Source organism: Pipistrellus hanaki (genome assembly GCF_964339955.1).
Source record: "Pipistrellus hanaki genome assembly, chromosome: 7".
Classification (NCBI taxonomy): Eukaryota; Metazoa; Chordata; class Mammalia; order Chiroptera; family Vespertilionidae; genus Pipistrellus; species Pipistrellus hanaki.
This window is the reverse complement of record NC_140509.1, coordinates 3,079,981-3,091,556: the sequence shown is the minus strand read 5'-3', so window position 1 is coordinate 3,091,556 and position 11,576 is coordinate 3,079,981. Positions and strand designations below refer to the sequence as shown.

General features: G+C 62.9%; 1 protein-coding gene and 1 long non-coding RNA gene across 2 annotated transcripts in view; both read left to right on the top strand.

Moving 5' to 3' along the window:
• Nucleotides 1-11,576, top strand: part of LOC311626233 — a 1,185,289-nt gene that overhangs the window by 779,299 nt on the left and 394,414 nt on the right. The window lies entirely within an intron of this gene.
• On the top strand, nt 373-11,547 carry SLC44A4 (solute carrier family 44 member 4; the record flags this gene model as incomplete). Its single annotated transcript, XM_084891105.1, has 21 exons — nt 373-406; nt 1,874-1,922; nt 2,143-2,216; nt 2,329-2,407; nt 2,934-3,033; nt 3,114-3,239; nt 3,375-3,435; nt 5,927-6,008; nt 6,080-6,163; nt 6,393-6,628; nt 6,699-6,798; nt 7,287-7,381; nt 7,627-7,727; nt 9,584-9,837; nt 9,913-10,007; nt 10,113-10,216; nt 10,309-10,382; nt 10,544-10,614; nt 10,706-10,800; nt 10,866-10,950; nt 11,277-11,547. The coding sequence occupies 21 exons, from the start codon at nt 373-375 to the stop codon at nt 11,396-11,398; spliced, it is 2,121 nt and encodes a 706-aa protein (XP_084747231.1). The 3' UTR covers nt 11,399-11,547.

Here is an 11,576-nt window from a genome sequence, read left to right as displayed (position 1 = left end):
TGCTGTGGGAGGAAGCAGAGCGCACACAGGGAATGTAGGTCCGAGGGCAGAGCCGGATGGAAGCTGCCCCGGGGAGGGGAGGGAGGACCCTGAGGGCAGGGCCTAGTCAGGCCTAAAAGGCAAATGACCAGCGTGGCTGCAGGGCGTGCACAGGTGGCTGGCAGGGTAACAGGGATCTAGCTCGCCAGGCCCTTCAGGTCAGTCCTGGCCGCCTAGCCTCGCCCTCCTCCCTTTGCACTCAGGAGGAACTGGCCGGGGACCACGGGCGGAGGTGGGGCCGTGACGCGGAGGGCGGGGCCTCGGCAGGTGAGTTGCCAGGTCTCCCGACTCCCAATCACTCCACTCCTCCCATCACCCCGGAGGCACTGCACCATGGGGGGGAAGCCGGCCGGGGAGGAGGCCTACGGTGAGGCTAGGGGCGGCCAGGGCTGCGAGGGAGGGAGACCGGCTGGGCCCTCGGGCTGGCCTGGGGCGGCGCTGGGAGCTGGTGGAGGAAGGCAGGGCCAGGGTCCTGGGAGGAGGATGGGGTCAGGGGCTCCGGCTGTTGCTAAGGAAACGGGAGTGAAGCTGGGGCTGGGCTTTATTTAGCCCCTGGGACCAGGGCTTCAGCCCCAGACGCTGGCCCCTCCGGACGGGTCGGCCCTGGGAAGGAAGGAGCCTGAGGGAGGGAGACAGGGTGTGGCCCTGAGCGGGGCCGGGCGGGCTGTGGAGCTGCAGCTGCCCGTGAGGCCACCAGCAGGAGGCTGGGCCCCCAGGAGGGCCAGCCTGGACCCTGGGCTGGGGAGGGTGTGGGTCTCCCCACGGGTCGGTGAGCAGGGGCAGGGCAGTGGGTTGTGCTGGCCCCGGTGAGGACTGGGGCTCAGGGTCTGTGGGGGCTGGTAGTACCTTGGAGAATAGAGGCGGGGCCTCCTGGGGGTCCCGTGAAGGGTGAAGCGTAGCCCTGAGGGGGACGGTGTCTGTCCAGAACCTGGGAGCCGCCCAGGACCTGCGGGTTAGGGATGGAGGTGTGAGGGAGGGGGACCGGACCAGCTTCGGGGATCCCTGTGTGCAGTGGGGCTGGGGCCTGTCTGAGCCCCTGTTCTGGAGGCAGGGGACTCCCAGAGGGCAGGCCTGGGTTTCGGGCGCCGGGAAGGAGAGCAGGACTTCCTGGGAGACTTCCTGGAGCAGTTTTGGGTCAATCATTGATCGCATGTCCGAGAGCCGAGCAGGGACAGAGTCCAGGCGCCCGCAGAGCACGGACCCCACCTCTTCCCACACTGCCCAGCCCTCCGCCCCCTCCGCGGCGCCCACAGGGACCCTGGTGCCGGCCCCACTGGCTGGCTGTGTGTACTCAGGGAGGACCAGGAACAGGACACAGCCACAATCTCAACCGCCGAGCTCAGGTGTCACCTGCCTGGATTGCTTGCCCGGCGACTGGCCTGGCGGGGAGACAGCCCTTCGGAGGGGTGTGCAGGGAGCTGCGCCCCCCAGGCCCTGCGGGAGTTGAGGCCTGTGGCTCTGGCTTCTCCCCCCGCGGCCTGGGGCAGAGGGAGAGGGGCTGTGGCCTCCCTGTGGCCCCATCTGCCCGCTGGGAGAGGAGGGGGATGGGAACGCAGCTTGAGGGCCACTGGGAGTGGTGACACAGAGCCCGCCTCAGCAGGTGGGGGGACCAAGAAGGGGGGCAGGGTGGAGGCAGGAGGGGAAGTCACTGTCCTGGGAACGGCCCCTCCCCTCCTGGGGGATCCCCGTGAGCAGCAGACCTGCTGGCGGCCTTGATCCTACCTTTCCTCCCCCATTGCCCTCTGCCAGCCTGCCCCGTCCGTCCCTTGGCGGGACAGGAAATGGGGAGTCCCCTGAGTGCCTCGCTCTCCACCCTGCCCCCCACTGTCCGCAGGGCAGCCCCTCAAGCACGACCCTTCCTTCCGAGGCCCCATCAAGAGCAGGTGAGCTCAGACCGGCGCTGGGGAGGGGCGGGGGGCGGGGGCCTGGCCTGGGCGTGCCCTTGCTGAACCGGGTAAGAAGCTGGTGCCAGGAGAGCCGTGGCGGAGGGGCCACGGCTCGGGTGTGCCCTTGGGAACCAGCTGACGGGCAGCTGTGCTTCCCGGTGGCTCGGAGGCGGCTCGCCCTCCGGAGGCCGCCAGCGCTCAGCAGGCCCTCCCGCAGGGGCTGCACCGATGTCATCTGCTGTGTCCTCTTCCTCCTCTTCCTCCTGGGCTACGCGGCCCTGGGCGTCGTGGGTGAGTTCCCGGCGGGGCGGGGCGGGGCGGGGCAGGGCGGGCGGTGGGCGGTGGCCAGGCTGCTCCCCACGACGCCCCTGCCGCCCTCCGAGGATTCTGTGTGTCTGTCCAGCGTGGCTGTACGGAGACCCCCGGCAAGTCCTCTACCCCAGGAACTCCACCGGCGCCTACTGCGGCCTGGGGGCCAACAAGTGAGTGCAGGCGGGGCCAGAGGGCGGGGGGGGGGGGGGGGCGAGGACAGGGACCCCTCAGCCATCCAGCAGCCTCCCGCTGGGCCGCTGGCGTGAGGGCCCCCGTTGCGAGGAAGGCAGAGCCAGTCAGGTGCACGGGCCTGACCCGGAGATGGCCTTTGGCTCCCGGCCGGGGGTGCTCGGCCTCTCCGAGCTCCGACTCCACCGTCTGAGACGCAGGGGTGACCTCGACTCCCATGACCTCGTGGGCAGGAAGTGGCCCATCATAGCCAAACCTCCGGCTCTCACGGCGCTGGCATGGCAGCACTGAGGCTGTGGGCAGCAGAGGGCCTGCTCGAGGGCAGGAAGCTGGGTGGTGACGGGCTCCAGAGTTCATGCTTTTGACCGTCTGCGAGCTGGGTTTGCTCCGCCGGCTGACCCACCTGGCGCTGGTGACTGGCGCTCCCGGGCCCTCGTACCTCCAGCTGGCCCGGTCTCCGCGGCCAGGGGCGAGGCCGGCCCTGACACCTGCCGTCCTCCGCTGCAGAGAGAAGCCCTACCTCCTGTACTTCAACATCTTCAGCTGCATCCTGGCCACCAACATCATCGCCGTCGCTGAGCACGGCCTGCGATGCCCCACGCCCCAGGTCAGAGCCCCGACCGCTCTGCCCGATCGCCCCGGCCGCCCCCGGTCCGGGCAGAGCCCCACAGCACGCCTCTGCCCCAGGTGTGTGTGTCCTCCTGTCCGGCGGCCCTGTGGGCGGTGAGTCAGGCTGACCTGTCGCGGACGGTCGGGGAGGTCTTCTACGCCGCGAACCGGACCGTCTGCCTGCCGGGGGTGCCCCGGGACATGGTGAGCCGCCAGCGCGTCGCTGTCATCGAGGGGGGCCACGGGGGGGCAGGGGCAGGGGGGAGGTGACGGTGGTGGCGTGGGGGGGCGGGGTCACTCCATCCTGCTGTGACTGGTGTCTGTCCCTCCCCACCCCAGCCAGTACTCCAAAGCCTGGAACGAGAGCTCTGCCCCGGCTTCCTCCTCCCCTCCACCCCAGGTGAGCACGCCCTCCTCGACTCAGCCTGTGCTTTATGGCTCCAATGAGGAGCCGCCCAGGGACAGCCAGGCGCAGGGGACAGCACGTTGCCCTGCACTGCGGCCGGGCGTGGCTGGCGCAGGAAGGGCAGCTGCCCTGGAGATGCGTGCTGGTGGGGAGTCAGGTTCGGAGAGGCTGTGCGTGGCGAAGGCACCCAGCACGTTTAGGTGCGTGCATAGAAGACAGAGTTCACCCAATGTGCTGCGGCGGGGTGGCAGTTGACTAACTTTAATTCTGTATGCACTTCTTTCCAATAGTAAATTTTTCTTTAAACAACCAAATCATTTTTATGACTTTTTAATTGACTTTGAGAGAGAGAGGAAGGGGAGGGAGAAAGAGAAACATTAATGTGAGAGACATCCATCAGCCCCCTCCTGCATGACCCCTACTTGGGATCGAGCCCAAAACCCGAGTATGTCCCTAGCTGGCTTGGCTCAGTGGATAGAGCACCAGCCTGTGGACTGAAGGGTCCCAGGTTCGATTCCGGCAAAGGGCATATGCCTGGGTTTTGAGTTCAATCCCCAGCAAGTGGTGTACAGAAGGAAGCCGATCAATGATTCTCTCTCATCATTGACTAGAAGCCCAGTGCACAAAATTAGGCCTGGTAGGATCAGGCCTAAAGGAGCAGTCGGACACCTCTCTCACAATCCAGGACTGCTGGCTCCCAACTGCTCGCCTGCCTGCCTTCCTGATTGCCCCTAACCACTCCCCTGCCAGCCTGATGGATGACTAACTCCTCCCCTGCCAGTCTTTTTGCCCCTAACTGCCCGCTCCTGCAGGTCTGGTCACCCCTAACTGCCTTCCCCTGCAGGCTTGATCACCCCCAACTGCCTTCCCTTGCAGGCCTAGTCCCTCCCAACTGCCCTCCCCTGCTGGCCATTTTGTGATGGCCATCTTGTGTCCAATGGGGGCAGCCATCTTGTTTGTTGGATTGATGGTCAACTTGCATATTACTCTTTTATTTGATAGGATAGAGGCCTGGTGCAAGGGTGGGGGCCAGCTGGTTTGCCCTGAAAGGTGTCCCAGATCAGGATGAGGGTTTCCTTGGGGCATGGGGTGGCCTGGGTGAGGGGCCTTGTGGTGGTTTGCAGGCCGGCCATGACCCCCAGTGACCCAAGCAGAGGCCCTGGTATCTGGGATTTATTTATCTTCTAAAATTGAAACTTTGTAGCCTTGAGCAGAGGCTAGAGCAGGCCCCGGTGGGCAGAAAGCTTGGCTTCCTCTATCACCGCGGAAACCCAAGCCTCCGCTCAGTGGCCGAAGCCATCTTGGTTGGGTTAATTTGCATACTTGCTCCAATTGGCTGGTAAGCATGGCTTTTGGGTGTAGTGGAGGTACAGCCAATTTGCATGTTACTCTTTTATTAGATAGACTGTTTCTCTCTCTCCTTCTCTCTTCCTCTCCAAAATCAATAAATATATATTTTTAAAAAGTAAAATAAAAAGCCCTGACTGGATAGAGCATCAGCCAAAGGTCCTGGGTTCAATTCCAGTCAAGGGCATGTACCTTGGTTGTGGGCTCATCCCCAATAGGGAATGTGCAGGAAGCTGCTGGTTGATGTTTCTGTCTCGTCGATGTTTCTATCTCTCCTTCTCCCTTCCTTTCTATAAAAAAATCAAAAAAATATATTATTTTTTTTAAAAACACCCAGATATGTGTGCTGACCAGGAATCGAACCAGTAACCTTTCAGTATACTACACCAGCAGCGGCAGTCAGTGTTATTTTTTTAAAGAAAAAATATTTAACTTATACATGAGAAAAGATACCCAGTTCTCACCATAAATGTAAGAGGAAGTTACTCAAATGAATGCTCCAAAGTCAGATCTGAACTTAAGTTCCAGCACTTTCTAGCTGTGTGGTCTTGGGCTAACTGCTCAACCTCTCTGAGCAATATTTTCTCTTGAGAATGTCAATGCCAAGCTTACCTGACAACATTGTAAGGGTGACGACAAATGCTGTGGGCATGTAACCGGTGCCAAGGAGAAGGCACAAGCCTCCTGCAGGAGGCAAGGTGAGGCAAGGATGGAGCTTGACAGGGAGAGGGGCGCAGGAGAAGCCGGGCTGTGAGGTGAGCAGGGGCAGGGCCTGGCCTCGGAGGAGCCTGAGCGGCAGAGTGGCTTGGCCCTGGGGTGACGAGGCCCACGCGGTGCATGGCTCCCTGGCCCCCAGGCAGAGGAGGGCTGGTGGACCAGGGAGGGAGGGAGGTTTCCTAGGAGCCAGCCCAGAGCAAAGGAGGGCGTGAGGCGGCGGGCCTGGGCGGGGGGGATGGGGCGTAGAGGGAAGGCAGCGTGGCCTGGGCTCCCTGGCAGAGCTCCCTTTTGCTGTGGAATCAAGAACAGCTCTCAGAGGGGAGCAGGCCACCTCCTGCCCCCTGAGGGCTGCGGCTGAGGGGCGGCCAGACTTTCCAGGCAAAGCTCTGTGCCCGCCCCAGGAGCTGTTCTCTCCCTGCAGTTCTGGGGCGCTGTTTTCCAAATAGTTCGCAGTTCGAGTTCCCAGGGATCTCCGGCAACACCTCCATCGACCAGGGGATCAGGTGGGTACTGCTGCCCCACAGCCCTGCCCTGCCCTTCCAACCACAGCCCGCCCGACTCTGCCTCTCCCTAGTGGCCTCCTGGACAGCCTCAATGCCCGTGACATCAGCGTGAAGATCTTTGAAGACTTAGCCCAATCCTGGTACTGGATTCTTGTGTGAGTCACCAGATTGCCCACTTTCTCCTTCCTTTCTCCCTCCCTGATCCGCATGCTCCAGCCCAGTGTCTGAAGCTGAGTCTGTAGACAGGGAGGAGGAGCCAGAGCTCAGAGTGGACCCCAAGCCCAACAGGATTTACAATAGAAAGGAGGTCTAATCTGAAGACTGGAGAGGTGGGAGGAAAGGCATTTGGGGGCCGGGATGACCTTACCTACCTCCTCCTGCTAGTGCCCTCGGCGTGGCTCTGGTCCTGAGCCTGCTGTTCCTCCTGCTTCTTCGCCTGGTGGCCGGGCCCCTGGTGCTGGTCCTGATCCTGGGGGTGCTGGCGGTGCTGGCCTATGGCATCTACCACTGCTGGAGGGAGTACCAGCTGCTGCGGGACAACGGTGCCTCCATCACCCAGATGGGCTTCACCACCAACCTCGGCGCCTACCGCAGTGTTCAGGAGACCTGGCTGGTGGCCCGTGAGTACCCGCCCTCCCAACGCCAGCTGCCCAAGGGCCGCCCCGGCCTGACCCCCGCCTGCCCCCGCAGTGATCCTGCTGGCCGTGCTGGAAGGCCTCCTGCTGCTCATGCTCGTCTTCCTGCGCCAGCGGATCCGCATCGCCATCGCCCTCCTGAAGGAGGCCAGCAGGTCCGGGCCGCCCAGAGGGCGGGGGCAGGGTGGCGTGGGCGGCTGGGCGGGTGCGGGGCCCTGCAGAGGGCAGAACAGTGCCGTGTTAATCCTGCTGTGACAGCCTTTCTGAGCCTCCGTTTACCATCTGTGAAGAGGCACTGGGGATGTGCCTACTGGTAGGGTGCCCTGAGGATGAAGTGAGTATCTCATCGAGGCTCACCAGGAAGCAGCCCTCCGGAGGGCAGTGCTGGCAGTCACTGTCGCCGTGGTGATGGTGGGTGGGACGGTGGGAACCTGGGCTGGCTGGGAAAGACCCACCTGCAGGCTGGTCAACACACCACTCAGGACTCCCAGGGCCTTCTCTGAGACTCACTTCCTCTCAGGGCCCTGAGCCTCGTTCGTTCGTTGCATTCCGTTCACGGGAGCGCCCAGCCCCGGGAGGAGCAGGCCCAGGGGCAGAGGTGGGGCCGGGCGGGCCTGGGTGGACAGAGCTCACTTCCCTGCAGGGCTGTGGGACAGATGATGTCCACTGTGTTCTACCCGCTGGTCACCTTTGTCCTCCTGCTCGTCTGCATCGCCTACTGGGCCATGACTGCTCTGTATCCTTTGCCCTCCTGGCGTACGTGGGGGCGGAGGGCAGAGAGGGCAGGACTTGCCCACTCAGTACCTTAGTGCTGAGGAGGCGCCCGTGCCTCTGGGCAGGCGCAGCGCGGCCCGGGGACAGAGTGGAAGGACGAGCCCAGGCAGAGGTCCGGCCTCGCCGGGAGCATGGGCGCCAGCCCTGGGGGGCACTGGGGGGCCTGCAGCGACCGGTGTGGCCATGCTTTCCTTGACGTCCCCCTGGGTGCCTGGCCACCTCGGGACAGCCTCAGTACGTCTTCTGGGCGCCCAACGCCAGCCTCCCCAGCTGTGAGGCAGCGCCACTGAACGCATCGTGTGACCCCATGGTGAGGGCCGGGGTGAGCGTGGCGGGCACCGATAGGGCTGCGGGCAGCTTAGGGGACAAATGCCTCCGGGTGCAGTGGCCACTCAAGGTCACACAACAGGCCCGGCAGAGCCTGAAAGGGAGCCAGTCCACGGACTCCAGATCCAGTCCTGCCCGAGCAGGGAGGGCCACGGAGGCCCAGAGCGCTGTGCCTGCGGCAGCCAGGCCTCGGAAGCTGGGTGCCAGGGCCCTGCCCCCTGGGACACTCCTCTGCCCACCACGAACCCAGCCGGTCCCCTCTGTAGAGTGGAGCTACTCAGACCCCATAACACCGGCCCACAGGGCGAGCCAGACCAGCTGTGACCCCGGCACATGGAGTGCTTAGCACAAGCCCGGCATGGACTGCAGATAGCTCTGGGCTTTGTTTAGTTTTGTTATCTTCCTCCTGGGAACACACTGCCCGAGGGCCCAGGCACAGGCAGGAGAGCCGCCCTGCCGCCCTGCGGGGTCTGGGAGAGAAGTGCCAGGCTCCCCGGAGGTGCCAGGGGGCGGCCTGGACCTCTGGGCATTGACTGTCCTCAACGCTTCCCTGTGGCCACTGCCCTGAGCGGGCCGGGCTCTGCCCACGGCATTGGCCCCGCTCCAAAGGAGGGGAGGCCGGCTTCAGTTAGGGGGAAGGACCTGGGTGCCGCGCACCGAGTGTGCAGGGCCCAGGTGTGGAGGCTGGCAGCAGGCGGGTGGAAAGTGCGTTTTCTTTTTTTTTAAATCTATTTTATTGATTTTTCACAGAGAGGAAGAGAGAGGGATAGAGAGTTAGAAACATCGATGAGAGAGAATCATCAACCAGCTGCCTCTTGCACACCCCCTACTGGGGATGTGCCCTCAACCAAGGTACATGCCCTTAACCGGAATCGAACCTGGGACCTTTCAGTACACAGGCTCTATCCACTGAGCCAAACCAGTTTCGGCGAAAGTGCATTTTCTTACTATAAAATGCCAACCATGCACCAGTCCCAGCAATTACCAAGGTTGTCACAGTGGCTGGGAAGGTTGTTTTAATTTCTATGCTTTTCACTTGTTAGGATGGAAATTTTCACACACACCCTGAGTAGAGACTTCCCATACCCAGATTCCACACCTTTGACTTTCTCGTTTCATCCATCTCACCCCATCCCTAAGAGCAAAATTTTTTTCTAGAGTTTAAGAGAAATTTTGGACATCATACCATTTCACTTGTAAACATATCGATAGATCTCAACAGATAAGGACTTTTTAAAAATATATTTTTTATTGATTTCAGGGAGAAAGGGACCGGGGGAGAGAGAGAGAGAGAGAAACATCAGTGATGATGAGAATCTTTGATCGGCTGCCTCCTGCACACCCCTTACTGGGGATGGAGCCTGTAACCTGGGCATGTGCCCTGACTGGGAATCGAACCTGGGACCCTTCAGTCCGAGGGCCGATGCTTTATCCATTGAGCCAAACCAGCTAGGGCAACAGATAAGACTTTTAAAAAGCATAGCCACTATAACCATTATCAAACCCAACAAAATTAACAGGAACTCCTTAATGTCATCAGACACCCAGTCTCAATTTTGCTGGAAAGTATGGTGGTTGGAGTCACAGAGGCTGCTGTGGAGGGGACAGCTGATGGAGGCCAGGCCCTCCGGAGCAGGCCCTGGCCCTGCGGCTCCCCACACACCACCGGCCTGGCCCACACCACCGGCGGGCAGCTCCTGTGCTCACCCTGAGGCAGGAAGGAGATTGATGCTCACACAATAGGGGAGACCAGCCTGCTGGAACCTGGGGGGGGAGAGGGGGGTTGCTTCTTTAACTCTGGGGTGGCGGCGCTGGCTGGGAATGCCCTGTGCTCCCCAGGCTCCGCCCGCCAACTCCTCGTGCCCAGGGCTGGTGTGCGCCTTCCAGGGCTACTTGTCCACAGGCCCGGTGCAGCGTTCTCTCTTCAACCTGCAAATCTACGGGGTCCTGGGGCTATTCTGGACCCTCAACTGGGTCCTGGCTCTGGGCCAGTGTGTCCTGGCTGGGGCCTTTGCCTCCTTCTACTGGGCTTTCCACAAGCCCCGGGACATCCCCACCTTCCCCCTGAGCGCCGCCTTCCTCCGCACGCTGCGGTAAGCCTGGGAGGGCAGGGGAGGGGCTGGGAGCCCAGGGGTCCGGGCACCTCTGACCGCCTAATCCCTGGGCAGTTACCACACCGGGTCGCTGGCCTTCGGGGCCCTCATCCTGACCCTCGTGCAGATGGTGCGGGTCATCCTGGAGTACATCGACCACAAGCTGAGAGGTGAGCCGAGGTCGGGCTGGGGGCGGCCAGCTGAGCAGCTGAGTCCTTGGGGAGAGGCTCCGGGCCTGTGTCCCGGGTTCTGAAACCCAAGTCCCTGGCCCCCAGTCGCCCAGAACCCGGTGGCCCGCTGCATCATGTGCTGCTTCAAGTGCTGCCTCTGGTGTCTGGAAAAGTTTATCAAGTTCCTGAACCGCAACGCATACATCATGGTGAGCCCATTGCAGGCGCAGCCAGTGCTCCAGGGCCAGCCCCCAGCCAGGTGAGCGCTCACCGGTGACCCTGACCTTCCCCTCTCCCCCAGATCGCCATCTACGGGAAGAACTTCTGTGTCTCAGCCAGAGACGCCTTCATGCTGCTCATGCGGAACATTGTCAGGTCAGGCTGCCCCACCGTGGCTCCCGCCGCCTGCCGCCTGCGGCCTGCGGGGGGCGCTGTGCTCAGAGGGCCTCCACCCTGGATGGGAACCGAGTCCTTTTGCCTCTGTCACGGCAAGTGATGGAGGCAGCTGCGTCCAGCCCGGGCCTCTCCCCGTGCAGGGTGGTGGTCCTGGACAAGGTCACAGACCTGCTGCTGCTCTTCGGGAAGCTGCTGGTGGTGGGAGGTGTCGGTAAGGACCGGGCCGGGCTGCCGGACCGGGCAGGGGTGCGGGGAAGCGGAGAGCTGGCTCCCAGGGTGACGCTGACGCGGACCTCCCGCAGGGGTCCTGTCCTTCTTTTTCTTCACGGGTCGCCTCGTGGGGCTGGGCAAGGACTTTGAGAGCGCCCCCCTCAACTATTACTGGCTGCCCATCCTGGTGAGTGACCCCCTCTCCGCCGCGCCCCTAGCTCCCAAACAGACCCTAAGGGCTGTGTCCTGCAGATCTCCGTCGTGGGGGCCTACGTCATCGCCAGCGGCTTCTTCAGCGTCTTCGGCATGTGCGTGGACACGCTCTTCCTCTGCTTCCGTGAGTGGCGCCCTCCCTGCCCCCTCCGGGTGCAGCTGGGGAGACGGGGCAGTGAGCGCCCAGCTGGGGCCACTGCCCGGAGCTCCCCGGGGGATAGGCCCGGGGAAACCCCGGGGAACCCCGGGGAAGTGCGGGCCCGCGGGGCTGTGGGAGCGGGACCCCCCTCCGGCTGTGGGCACCTCTCACGCGCCGCGCAGGGGGCGTGCGGTCCGCGAACCGGACCGCGGGTGGGACGTGCTTCACGGTCCCTCTTGACACATGAGGGGACGGAGCCGCCGCGCGGAGGGCAGCGGGAGCCGCCCGCGCTGACGCCCGCTTGCGCTCAGTGGAAGACCTGGAGCGGAACGACGGCTCGGAGGCCCGGCCCTACTTCATGTCCAAGGCGCTCCTGCAGATTCTCGGCAAGAAGAACGACGCGCCCCCGGGGGCCAAGAGGAAGAAGCCCTGAGCCGGCGCCGCCGCGCGCGCAGCCCCCCCTCCCCTCCGCTCAGGTCTTGGTTTTGTAAAAAGACGCCATTAAAGGTTGATACATATTTTGTTTTCGCAAAAAGCCCGGCACTGCTCTTCCTCGGTCCTTGACAATGAGACCCTTTGCTCCCCGCCCGCACTTTAAAGCCGGCCCCGCC